This window comes from Gekko japonicus, unplaced genomic scaffold (genome assembly GCF_001447785.1).
Source record: "Gekko japonicus isolate JY-2015 unplaced genomic scaffold, Gekko_japonicus_V1.1 scaffold677, whole genome shotgun sequence".
Lineage (NCBI taxonomy): Eukaryota > Metazoa > Chordata > Lepidosauria > Squamata > Gekkonidae > Gekko > Gekko japonicus.
Genome location: NW_015159730.1, coordinates 213,217 through 226,875, shown reverse-complemented (window position 1 = coordinate 226,875; position 13,659 = coordinate 213,217). Strand labels below are relative to the sequence as shown.

At 45.5% G+C, this 13,659-nt stretch overlaps 1 protein-coding gene across 1 annotated transcript in view; it reads right to left on the bottom strand.

The window, feature by feature from the left end:
* Positions 1-90: 90 nt before the first annotated feature.
* Positions 91-13,659, bottom strand: part of SPNS2 (spinster homolog 2 (Drosophila)) — a 173,311-nt gene continuing 159,742 nt past the window's right edge. The window contains exons 12-13 of the mRNA XM_015427844.1: positions 3,785-3,831; positions 91-589 (exon numbers count right to left, since the gene is read on the bottom strand). Coding sequence (XP_015283330.1) covers positions 3,789-3,831 — 43 coding nt within the window. The 3' untranslated portion in view covers positions 91-589; positions 3,785-3,788. The remainder of the gene's footprint in view (positions 590-3,784; positions 3,832-13,659) is intronic.

Here is a 13,659-nt window from a genome sequence, read left to right as displayed (position 1 = left end):
TCCTGCTGGTCCAAGGTAGCTCCAGCAGTAAACGGTTAAAGCAAATAAACCCTTAATTCAAAAAGAAAAGGTCCATCTAGTCCCCCCCCCTTTAGCCTTCTGCAAAGAGACAGAGATTATCTTATGAGATGACTGGGATAAGAAATATGTATGGGGGCTTGATCCTTGGGCAAGGCTTGCTTCTCCAGCTGGGATAACGTCTCTGGCTGGAAATGAGGTTGCTGGCAAAGGCATCTGGGTTTTAAACAGGATGGAAGTTTACCCCAATGAACAAGGCAAGGATCGCCATTGGCTGAAAGGCCAGCTGTACCACAATCTTTGAGGTGACCCCTACGGGGGGGATGGGGACAATTCCAGCCAGAAAGGTGTCCCTTTGGGCAGGGTGTAAGGACAATCCTTGCTGATGCAGATTAAGTGTGTCCACGTGCCCTTGCCGTAGCCACAGTCAACATGTTCTGCATCTGAATTTTCCTTTGGCTCCAACCACGGAGAGGCTGCAGAGGGGGAAGGCCGCCACACAGGTGGTCATTTCGATGTCTCGGTGCAGCCGGAGATCACAAAAGGTCTCCTTCATCGTCTGACATGGCAGCTGCAAGTAAGCAAACAAAGGAAACAGTTAGCATGGCACAAGAGAGACAGAACTTTGCACAGAGAGGGGCTTGACTCTGTATGCTGGCTTTTGTGCTGAGACATGGGCTTGGCCCATTAAGTGGATGTGGCCGGGATCCAGAGGGCTAAGAAACAAGATTCTGTTTTCCAAGAAAAGGGTCACTTGGGTCTTTATGACCGACTGAACTGTGCCTTTAAGGTATGGGCTCGGTGACATATTTATATTTTGTTATTTGAAAAACCAAATCACTTGTCGTTTGTAGTTAGGGTTGGCTGCTACCGATGAAAGCGTTCATAGTGGATTCTTTGTCTCTGTTCTGATGAATCAGTTGATGAAAGCAATGAAGTTTAAATAAAATATTCATAGCACCAAGAATACAGTATTGCCCTCTTTTCAGACTTGAAGGAAAGTTTAAGGATGCTCCCAGCTTAACAAGAAAATACAGTAATAGATACACTTTAGTTGATATTGTTGGGAAAATTTAATCAAGAGAAGGGCCAGTATGTAATCAAAGGGGCTAAGAGCAGCTTGATATTGTTGGGGAAATATCATTATAGAGCCATTAATAGGTCATTGACATCAGAAAAAATGCCTAGTTAAGACGACAGAACCATCCATGCTCTTAGCCTCACTGATTAAAATGGGCCCTGTGTCGAAGTGGCCTTTCTTTCTTTTTTTTTTGTCAATTTTTTTTTATTTAGGATATAAACATTCATAATCAACATTAAATTTTTCACATTTGTCCCTTTCATACCCTACCCACCTCCCTTTCCCCCTCCCTAATATATGGCTTCCCACAGTGCTTCGACCTCCTGCCCATCTCTTTATTAATTTTTACAACAACAATTTTCTGTTTTGTAATTCACTAGGTAACTATTATTTCACTATAGTAATTCATTTCAAAGTGGCCTTTCTTGATTAACCAACTTTTTGGTCATTTGATCTACAAATCCAAGCTTGCAATGCTAGTCACTGCCCGCTTGCTGCTTAGTTTTCGACTTTGTACTATCTATGGATTTGGTCATTGCAAAGTGCATGCTAAAAACACAGATTTACAGTTCTGCGAGCCCGATTCTTCTGTGACCCTCTACCATCCCTCTCTATATGATTCAGGGGGAAAGAGGGATTCGAAGAGCAAAGTTCTGAGAGCGAAAATGGGAGTCCATTCTTTTGATCCGGCTGCAATGTAAAAGGGGGTGGGCGATGACGCCCTCATTTTGGATTCCCCACGTGGAAACCGGCTGTCGGTTCTCTTGAAAGGTGGGTTCCCCCAATTCATTGTGGTTGGTTTGCCGGAATCATACGCCAGTACTAAGAACATGCTTGAATCAACTACTGACATGTTTCAGCCACGGCACATGCGTATTTGTATCAGTGGCTTTTAACCCTCCTGATGAAACATGTACCACAGTCCCTGAATGCGGACTGCAAATATTTGCAGAGGTAATTAAAAAACACACATACACACACACAGACTAAGCTTATTATTCCTGTTTGACCCTGAAACCGTTAAACATCTTTATCATGCTGTATGATAATTTATTGCTCACCCTCTACCACTCTGTATGGAGTATGGACTGGTAATTTGTCTTGACTCTAATTGGCCCTTCCTGTCAACTCCCCCCCCCCCCAATATGTAACGGTTGAGGAAATTCTGTTTCACTGTATTCTGTTTCACTGTATCTGAAGAAGTGTGCCAGCACACGGAAGCTTATGCCCAGAATAAAACTTTGTTGGTCTTCAAGGTGCCAATGGACTCAAACTTTGTTCTGCTGCTTCTGACCAACACGGCTACCCCCACCTGGATCCACACACACAACCGTTAGCTTGAAACGGAGGCTTTCTAAACTTGAGACCTTTCTGCACTACAAACTGTAGAGAACTGCTTGGTTAGTTTGTCGGCTGCAAACATAACTGACAGGGAAGGTCTCCTTTATCTGCCCCCTCTTGTCCCAAGACGTGCTGCGGTTAGCTGCAGGGCTATTTTTGGGCAGGAACGCACAGGAACGGAGTTCCGGCTGGCTCCCAAGTTGGCCACGCCCAGCAGGAACACATTAGCATAATAGGCCGCACCCAACAGCAGAAACTCATTAGGATTGGCTACATTAGGGGTGTGTGGCCTAACATGCAAAGGAGTTCCTGCTACAAAAAAAGCCCTGGTTTTGACAACAGACAAGGTAAACAGAATAAGATGCAAAAGGTGGGTGTGGCTAGATGACCACACTACTGGTAACATGGGGGTGTGGCCTAATATGCCAATGAGCTGTTCTGTCTGGGGTGTGGCCTAATATGCTAATGAGTTTCTGCTGTTGGGTGTGGCCTGTTATGCTAATAAGTCCCTGCAGGGCTTTTACTGCAAAAAAAGCCCTGGTTAGCTGGATATTGCTCACACATGGCACGGTGCCGGAGGCCTCTCTGGCGTGATCATCCAGTGACGTATCAACTCAAATGCCACATTTTCCAGTGGAATGGACACAGAGTATGGCCGCTTGTAGAATCAGTTCTGACACTGCATATGTATGGATGACTTGTTTAAGCTAAGGATCAATAAACTGTAACTTCACTGAAGACCTGTTGTTGATTCCTGACTGCTGCAAGACATTAGCATTTGTAAGATAAAACCCCTGTGTCCCTATTCACCCCCGGGTGGGGTCCATCATTCTGAACTTGTGAATTGATGGAAAAGATTGAAAATTTCAGCGGAAAGGAAGGAAGAGGAAATGACAGTATTCATTCTCTGTTTCTTTTCCTCATCTCTTTATTCGTAAGGAAGAGCCTCATTCAGTGATGCGCATGCCTAGGCGACCACTTTTCCCTAAAAGAAAAGCAAACAGCCCTGACCTGGAAAGCCCAGGCAAGCCCAATCCCATCAGACCCCGGAAGCTAAGCAGGGCCGACCCTGGCAAGTACTTGGATGGGAGACCTCCAAGGAATGTCGGGGCTGGGAGGCAGAAGCAGGCAATAGCAAGCCACTTCTCTGAATGTCCTCCGTGCCCCAGTAGGAGTCGCCAGAGGTCGCCACGACTTCCAGGCACGGGGGCGCACACGCGTGCACAGACACACAAAATACAACCCCCCCCCCCCCAAAAAGAAAAGCAAGCAAAACCTGATGCACACGGGCATGCAAACACGTAGATTTACTTTGGCAGCATTTCTCAAATGTGGGTCACTCACCGCCTTAGACTTTCACGGAAGCTGGAGGCATCATGAGTTGATTTACCCTAGAGAGGAAGGGGAAAAATGGAAATGTCAGGTGTCGAAATACGTTCCCCACCCCAAGATACAGAGAACAGATTGTCTGCATGTCCACCCGCTTGCGCTGAGGCCCATTGTTAGCATGCCTTTTGGTTTGTGTCCCCCCCAAAAAAAACCAGTCAGTTTTGAAATGGGGGGGGAAGCAAATGAGTAAGCAAAATTCCTTGCCCAGCTGAGCTGCAAAGGAGCTGTCCCAAGCCATTCCATGAAGGCATTTGGCTGGTGGTTTTGTGAGCCCCTAAGCCAGTCAAGAGGCACCCCGCCACCATTGAGGACTGACATGGGCTCAAGAAGAAGCCTGCTGGATCAGACCCGCAGTCCATCTAGTCCGGCATCCTGCCCCCCTAGTTCCTCTGGAAGGCCAACAACAGGGCACAGAGGCCGAAGCCTTCCCCTGATGTTGCCTCCTGGCTCTGGGATTCAGGGATTTAGTGCTTCAGAATATGGAGGTTCCCCTGAGTCACCCTGGCTAGTAGCCACTAACAGACTTATCCTCCATGAATCTATCTAATCCCTCTTTAAAGCTGTTTATTCCTGTGGCCATCACCACCTCCTCCCCTGTGCTTACCCAGAGCATAGCAAAGTCACCTTGGCGTGCCAGAGCTTTTGCACAGCGCATGTTGACAGAGGTCCCTTTGACTGAACCTTGCAGTTCAAGAGGTTTGCCAGTGACAAAACCACTCCTCTCTCCTTACAACCTTTTATAACAACAGCAACCCAAAAAAATATTAAGGCACTCCCAAGCTCTTCTGTTCCTCGGCTCATACTGCTTTTCTGTGCGGAATGTTGCATTTCTCTCCAGCAAAGGTTCTGTCGTATGCTCTGTGCTATTTATTTATTTATTTTATTAGATTTATATACCGCCCTCCCCAATGGGCTCAGGGCGGTGTACAGCAATTAAATATGCAATTAAAACAGTATTAAAATAACAGTTTACACATAAAATCGTAAAAATACCATGTAGCTATAAAAGTTGTCAGATGACTAGTCAGAGTCAGGCCACGGGTGGACAATTGGCCGGTAAAAGCTGTACAGAAAAAGTTAGGGCCAGAGAAGTTGGAGGAGGGGAGAGGGGGGACGTCCGCTGCCTCAACCAAATGCCCAGCGGAAGAGCTCCGTCTCGCAGGCCCTGGGGAACTGCAATAAGTCCCACAGGGCCCTGAACTCACACAGGAGCTCATTCCACCAGGCAAGGGCCAGGGCTGAAAATCTCTGGCCCTGGTCGAGGCTGAAAATCTCTGGTCCCTGGAGCCGGGAACCACCAACAGATGTTGACTTGTGGACCTCAGAACACTCAGAAGCAATTAAAATTCTGCCCCAAGGAAAGATGGGTCCTGTGACCCGTCAAAACTGCACAATGAGCACACATTTGCATTGCTCTTATTTTGCATAATTCATTCACAGTTTTAGAAGTCAAGGGGGGGGGATCAGAGATCACAGTACACATGGGAGGGGGAACTTGTTAGGAAGTTATTCTGCAAAAACATGACGAAGATCCCAGGTTAATACACCTGACATCTCCACTTACAGGATCTTAAACTAGCCAGTACTGGGGAAAACCCCTCTCTGCCTGAGTGGGTGACGTCGGGGGTGACACTCCGGTTGTTGGGCAGAACTCTATGGTAAAATCAGGGTCAAGCCATAGAGTTTTGTCAAAAACCCAGAGCGTCGCCATGTGACATCCCCGACACTATGATGTCACTTTTGGGGACGTTGCACAGTAATGTTGCTGTTTGGGGCTGGAGTTTCCCCCACCGGCCAGCTGGCTGGCGACAGGCAGAAACTCCCCAAACCAGGAGATTCCCTGCCTGGACCTGGGGAATGGCAAACCTAAGCTCCATGGCGCTCCATGGGGGCCTGTCTTTATGAGAAGACACTCCTAAGCGTTTTCTCCCCCCCCCCCCCAAATGTGTTTTCTAAAATATTTTTGCTTGTTGAAAGGAGTTGGAGGAGAAGGAGACAATCTTCCTGACAGAGGGAGAAATAGCTGTAATACTCCCCCCTTTTAACAAGGAAGATAATAAAATAAAAATTCCAGTTGCAGTAGCTCAAAAAACATCCAGTCCTTTCTGTTTGTCCCACATACAGTTTACCGCTTGCAAAGATTCTCCGTATTTCTCCCCGACCGGATGAACTGAAACTCATTCCATAAATCCTTGGGAACTACGATCATTAAGGGCAATATGTAGCAGCAGTTATATTATTCTTGACTGCATGCATCAAAATGAGTCACTAAGTATTTTGTATGTGAAAGATCTAATCTGCTGCCGTGCCAGCTTTTACTGGAGAATGCAAAGGGTGTGCTGGCGCATAATCCTCCCGCCCCCAGCTTCTCTTCCTCCAGTAAACCGCTGGTTTCGTCTGCACTTTGCAATCTCATTTTGTGTTATCAAATGTTCCTCTCGAAATGAGCATTGTCTGAAAACCACTGGCCCTAAGTACCGTCACTATAGGGGTCTGTGGGTTTTCAAACAAGATGGCTGCCCGATAACCTCACTGTGTAGCAGCGGCCTTCCTGTGAAAAGTCGGATGTTCGTGGCAAGAGGTATTTGGTCGTGCACCGTCTATGCAAAATTCAGAGATGGCCGCTAGCCATCTGAAGGCAGGGTCCCAAAGCAAACACGGCTGTCGCACTGAAAGAAAGCCGGCTTTTAGGTGGGGCCTGGAGATCCCCTGGAATTACAACTGATCTCCCGATGACAGACATCAGTTCCCCTGAAGAAAATGGCTACTTCTGGAGGGTAGACTCTATGGCATTATATCTTGCCGAAGTCCCTCCCCTTGCCAAACCACGCCCCCTCTCCAGGTTCCACCCCCAAAATCTCCAGGTATTTCCCCACCCTGAATTTGGCAGGCCTAGAGCAAGTGGCCCTTGTGTGGCTCTTTGTCGTCTGAAACCAGCAGAGAAGAGGTCCAGCTGGGAATAAACTACCATAACAGGATCACCGACGCAGAAGGAACCACAGCCTTTTTTGTTGTTCAGTCGCACAGTCAAGTCCAACTCTTCGCAACCCCATGGACCAGATCACGCCAGGCCTTCCGGTCTTCCGCCGTCCTCTGAAGTTTGCTCAACTTCATGTTCGTTGCATCTATGACACTGTCTAACCATCTCATCCTTTGCTGTCCCCGTCTTCTTTGACCCTCAATCTTTCCCAGCATCAGGGTCTTCTCCAGTGAGTGCTCCCTTCTCATTTAGAGCAAAGTCGGGCACGACAACAGAATGAATAAATGAACACAGCAGCCACCCAGAGAAAGAAACCTTATTCAATGATTGCATGTGTGTCAATTGGTTAAGCTGGTGATCCTCATTCACCAGTTTGGTGTGAGAGCCAGTTTGGTGTAGTGGTGAAGTGCACAGGCTCTAGTCTGGAAGAACTGGGTTTGATGCCCCACTCCTCCACTTGCACCTGCTGGATGACCTTGGGCAAGCCGTAGTTCTGACAAGAGCTGTTCTTGAAAAAGAGCCGTTTCTGTCAGAGCTCTCAGCCCCACCTACCTCACAAGGTGTCTGTTGTGGGGAGGGGGAGGGAAAGGAGTTTGTAAACCGCTCTGGTTTGTAAACCGCTCTGAGACTCCTTTGGGTAGTGAAGGGCAGGGTACAAATCCAGTTTCTTCTTCTTCTTCTTCTTCTTCTGGTTCTTCTTCAGGGGCTTGGGAGCTCTTTGACATGCCCCCTGTGGCTCTTCCAGTTCCCCAGTATGGCGCCTGCCCCATGTTTCTGGAAGGTGGGTAAGACCCAGTAGGGCTGTGGTTGGCAGGTGATCCCCACTTCAAAACAGTCACTGCCAAGGAACAGGTGAGCAGCAAGCCTCCTTGAGGCCTCCGGCCAAGGATGGAAGTAAATGTGGCTCTTTTGGATGATGGTAATTGCTAAAATGCAATGACCTGGATGGCTTAGGCTAGTCTGAGCTTGTCAGGTCTCGGAAGCGAAACAGGGTTGGCCCTGGTTAGTATTTGGATGGGAGACCACCAAGGAACTGCTAGGTTGTGTCAATTGGCTGGTTAGTATTTGGATGGGAGACCACCAAGGAAGTCCAGGGTCATGATGACGCAAAGGCAGAGAATGGCAAACCACCTCTGAATGTGGGTGCTTTCACATGTGCTGAATAATGCCGTCTCCATTCCACTTCAGCAACGGTTTGCAAGTGGATCTTGCCGTTTCACACAGGAGAATCCAGTTGAAAAGTGCATTGAAAGTGGATCGAAAACGCGTGATGTAGCGTACGTGCGAGCGCGTCTCCTGCCTTGAAAACCCCCATGGGGTTGCCGTAAGTTGGCTGCAGCTTTACAGCACTTTCCACGACCACCCATTGCTAAAGCAGCTCCCGATGAGCTGCAAGGTGAGTCCCACTGGGCTTACGCCGTCGATGCAATCTGTGCAGACATTTGGGTACTACAATATCAATTTCTACTTTGTATGACGCTTTGTATGGAGCTGTGGTGGCTCAAGTGGTTAAGACGCTGAACTGCAGGCTGTGGAAGGTCAGTAGTTCGGCAGTTCGAGACCAGAGTGTCCCGCGTGACGGAGTGAGCTCCCGTCTCTAGTTCCAGCTCCTGCCAGCCTAGCAGTTCGAAAGCAAGAAATTGCAAGTAGATAAATAGGTACCGCTTCGGTGGGAAGGTAACAGCGTTCCGGGCGCCTTGGTGTTTAGTCATGCCGGCCACATGACCACGGAAACGTCTTCGGACAGCGCTGGCTCTTCGGCTTTGAAACGGAGATGAGCACCGCAACCCTAGAGTCGGATTCGACTGGCTTTCGAGCAAGGGAACCTTTACCTTTATGATGCAGTCACATGATAGAGCAGGCAGACCCCACTTCAGAACAGGCATATCCTCCCGTTTGTGAGAGACAGGATGCCTCTTCCAAGATGGTGCCTACGCCTGGTGTTCCAAAAACAAACATTAACACTATCTTGTGTCCAATTAATTGGATGCACACATTTATTCCATCAAAAAAATTTCTATCAGCCAATACCAAAAGTAATCAGCTAAAAACTGCAGATGGACACGAAGGGATTTGGAAGAAGGAGGAGGAGATTGGATTTATACCCTGCCCTTCACTACCCAAAGGAGTCTCAGAGCGGCTTACAAACACCTTTCCCTTCCCCTCCCCACAACAGACACCCTGTGAGGTAGGTGGGGCTGAGAGAGCTCTGACAGAAACGGCTCTTTTTCAAGGTCATCCAGCAGGTGCAAGTGGAGGAGTGAGGAATCAAACCTGGTTCTCCCAGGTTAGAGTCCGCGCACTTAACCACTACGCCAAACTGGAGAAGACAGGGCAAAGGTGACCACAGCCAAGCTAAAAACATTCCATCCAGAGACTACTGGCCTTGGAGACAGCGCAGTCGGGTTGATGAACCAGAGGCTGGTCTGCCCAAAGGAAAATCTGCTACCAAATACACCACTTAAGAATGCTGGCCTTTGCAGACGATATGGTGTTTATCTTAGATGACTTGGAAAACTCAACAGAACAACTAATAGAAGCATTAAGACAATATAGTGAAGTTGCAGGCCTTAAGATAAATCACAAAAAGACAAAGATATTGGTTAAAAATTGTGATGAGGAGGAAAAGAAGAAATTACAGGAAACTACAGGCTTTCTAGTTAGTAAAAAAGTAAAATATCTGGGAATAAATCTAACTAACAGATGTTGTTCTCTATATGATGATAATTATCAAAAAACATTGGGGGAGATAAAGAAAGATCTAGAGCGATGGAAACCTTTGCAACTTTCACTGCTGGGTAGGATATCAGCAGTGAAAATGAATATACTGCCCCGAATATTATTTCTCTTCCAAACAATACCGGTTCTGAGGAATCAATCTTTTTTTAAAGAAATAGAGAAAGTAATAAAAGACTTTGTGTGGCAAAATAAAAAACCACGGATTAAACTAAAATATTTACAAGAAAGGAAAATAAAAGGAGGTCTGGCGTTACCTGATTGGGCCTTGTACTATAGAGCAGCTGCGATGACTTGGCTGCGAGACTGGATAACACTGGAAGATGATAGGATTTTAAAACTTGAGGGCCACGACTTATGGATGGGTTGGCATTCGTACCTGTGGTACAATAAGGCCACAATTCATAGTAACTTTAAACACCATACTATAAGAGGGGCTCTATATAAGGTTTGGGATGAGATTAAGGAGAAAACATATGTGAAACTCCCTAGGTGGATCTCACCAATAGAAGCATTTGTGAAACCGTCTCTATATAAAAGATATAAAAAATTTAAATATCAAGATTTTTTAGATGAAAAAGGAGATATGAACACAAAGGACATCTTAAATGATCAAGATATAGGTATGACTTGGTGGGAAAAGAGGCAATTAATATCATGTTGGATGTCAGATAAAAAAAAGGGGTTTTATGATACTTTAACCGAATTAGACAAAATATGGACAGGAAGCGAAGTGAAGTTTATAAAAAAGGCATATAATTATTGGTTAGAATGGAGGATGCAAGACGAAGAAGTCAAACCATCTATGATTGCGTGGGCCAGAGATATAGGTCATACGCTGCCTCTTGAGAAATGGGAAAAGGTTTGGGAAAAAAATATAAAATGGGTCAGAGCAACTGCATTTAAAGAAAACATTATTAAAATGTTTTATCGATGGCACATATCCCCAGTAAGATTGAATAAATTTGATAAAACAATTGGGAAAACATGTTGGAAATGTAAACAAAGAGATGGAACTTTCTACCATCTATGGTGGACATGCAATAAGACTAAAAAGTATTGGAAAATGGTAAAGGACATGGTGGAAGAAATAGTAGGTAGAAAAATCCCATTTGAACCAGAATGTTTTTTATTGAACTTTATCCCAGAAGACTTTAAAAACAACGAAAGTTATTTAGTGACGCATATCATTACGGCAGCTAGGATCCTATATGCTAGTAAATGGAAAAATCAGGATATCCCTACGAAAGAAGATTTGAAGACAAAATTATTAAATGTAGCAGAGTTAGAGAAATTAACATTCTTTTTGAAGGAAAAAGGCTGGGAAGAGTGAAAAATTTTGGTTAAAATTTTATAGATGGATAAGTCAGAAAGGTTAATGAAATTTAAATAAGAAGGAATGTAAGATAAGTAAGTTCTTTATATATTCTTAAAATTTATGTGAACGGAATGATTTGTAGAGATTTAATCTAGAAAAATCGATTGATGTGTTCTTGATCTGATAAGAAAAGAGAGGGCAATACTTGTGACAACGATGGGAACGTTTTTGCACAAGTAGATCTAAATACGAGTATTAAAAGGTTATTTTTATTATTTTTGTTGAAAAATGAATAAAGAGAATATTTTTTAAAAAAAGAATGCTGATGTGAGAGGCAGTAGCAGATACTGCTTTTGACAGTCTCAGACATGTAGGATACCTGCCCAGGCATCCAACGAGGCACAGGGAGGCTCGATAGAGCACCATGGGACCGACTTCAGCAAAGCCCAGAAAGATGAAGGGAAGTGGTAAGAAGAGGACATCAAAAGGAACAGTCCTCTGCCCTTTCACCTGACAATAAGCCCCTTTGGATTCAGCGAGCTTCCAAAAATGCTCAGGGTGGAAATGTAAGGGGAGAAAAAAATAAAGAGAATATGAAACTCCTGTCCAGTTTTACCGCAGTCTCCTTTTGCTAGCAGTGTGAAGTAAAAACACGCATTTAAAAGAATTAAATAACTTGTTTTCCCCCTATTTTGGCCTCAGTGCCTCTTCTTTAAAAAGAACAGAAAAACTCAGGGCTCAGGGCCTGATCTGGTATATGTTTACATAGGAGTAAGTCCAATGAAAAAAGAAAAAAGAACTGTGACAATTTAGCACTTGATACTATATTCATAAATCATAATATACAATAACAGAAAATAAGTAATATATATAGTGAATGTAGACGGTGGTCTCCGGAATGGTGTGCCGTTTCGACAATGATCTTCTTCTGAACAAGGATGTGTACATAAACTGTCTTTCAACAATTCATTTCTCTCGGTGACGTATTGCAAATATACTGTTGATTCACTTCATCATAAAGCTTTGCTCACAGCTATGTTCTTCAATGGGCTATAATTGCAATTATAGCCCATTGAAGAACATAGCTGTAAGCTGTAAGTTTATGTACACATCCTTGTTCAGAAGAAGATAATTGTCGAAACGGCACACCATTCTGGACACCACCGTCTACATTCACTATATATATTACTTATTTTCTGTTATTGTATATTATGATTTATGAATATAGTATCAAGTGTTAAATTGTCACAGTTCTTTTTTCATTGGTCTTATTACTGTGCCCATTCTTGTAACTATTCTCTACATAGGAGTAAGTGCCACTTTGTGCAGAGAAGCCTTCCAGGGCGCTTCCGTAGTATCTCAGCATCAATTTTCCCTCTAAGATGCGGAGTCTCGTGAGCAAAAATTCTGCTTTGTGAGTGACTGGCATTAAAGTTGTGAGTGAGCCATTTAGCTCCTGCATCAATTAGTTGGCTCTGGAGCCCTCCTTCCTGAGCTAAGACAAAAATGTGTGAGCTGGAGGCTAAAAAACTGTGAGCTAGCTCACACTAACTCAGCTTAGTGGGAACACTGCTCAGCATGTGTGCAGAACAGGGCTGCCGTCAATGCTCCCTCTAAGACGTGGGGTCTCTTGAGCAAAAATTGTACTTGGTGAGCTGCTGGCATTCAAGTTGTGAGCAAGCGATTTGGCTACGGCACAAATTAGCTTGCTCTGGAGCCCTCCTTCCTGAGCAAAGACAAAAATGTGTGAGCTGGAGGCTAGAAAACTGAGCTAGCTCACACTAACTCATCTTAGAGGGAACACTGGTTGCCATCCCCCCGATCAGGGTGGGTCTCCCCCCCGATTTCAAGGGTCCCAATCCACTGCCGGCCACCTGATGACGTCATCGCACTGGGCACATCATCTGGGGGACACTCCAGCATTTGGGCAAAAAGTCTATGGCGGTCATAGATCTTGTTTTTGCCCAAATGCTAGAGTGTCCCGCCCAACATGATGACATCACCTCTGGGTGTCATCATCGTGCCACGCGCACCAGAAGACTCCCGGAGCAGGACTGGACCCCCTCCGCCAGCAGCCAGGTAAGAACAGAACAGAAATCTGCCTTACGCTGTTTAATGGGTCTCTGACCGTAATAAAAATGAATGGATGGATGGATGGATGGATGGATGGATGGATGGATGGATGGATGAATGAATGAATGAATGAATGAATGAAATCTGCCTTTAAGCAGATGTAAATCTGCTGCGCAAAGGACACGTGGGCTTCACGGAGCAAAAGGTTTTGGATAATGAGACTCCTAAACCACAACTGTGATGAAAATGTTTTCACTGGTTATAGCAGCCAAATGTTCATGGAACAGATGGATTTTTAAAAAATGGGAGTCAAAGCAATGATTTCTGGATTTACAGCAATCCAGCCTGGTGCAGTGGTCAGAGTGTCGGAACAGGGCCTGGGAGACCTGGGCTTACAAACTCCTTTCCCTTCCCCTCCCCACAACAGACACCCTGTGAGGTAGGTGGGGCTGAGAGAGCTCTTTCAAGAACTGCTTTTTCAAGGACAGCTCTGACAGAACTATGGCTTGCCCAAGGCCATCCAGCAGCTGCAAGTGGAGGAGTGGGGAATCAAACCTGGTTCTCCCAGATTAGAATCCGCGCACTTAACCACTACACCAAACTGGCTCTCACCGTGAATGCACACACCACGTCGCCTTTTGGCGTCTTGCGAAAGGACTCCTCGACTGATCAGAAGGTCACCTTTGGCCCATGGTGGTCTCAGGCCCCTCCCATCTGCAGGCT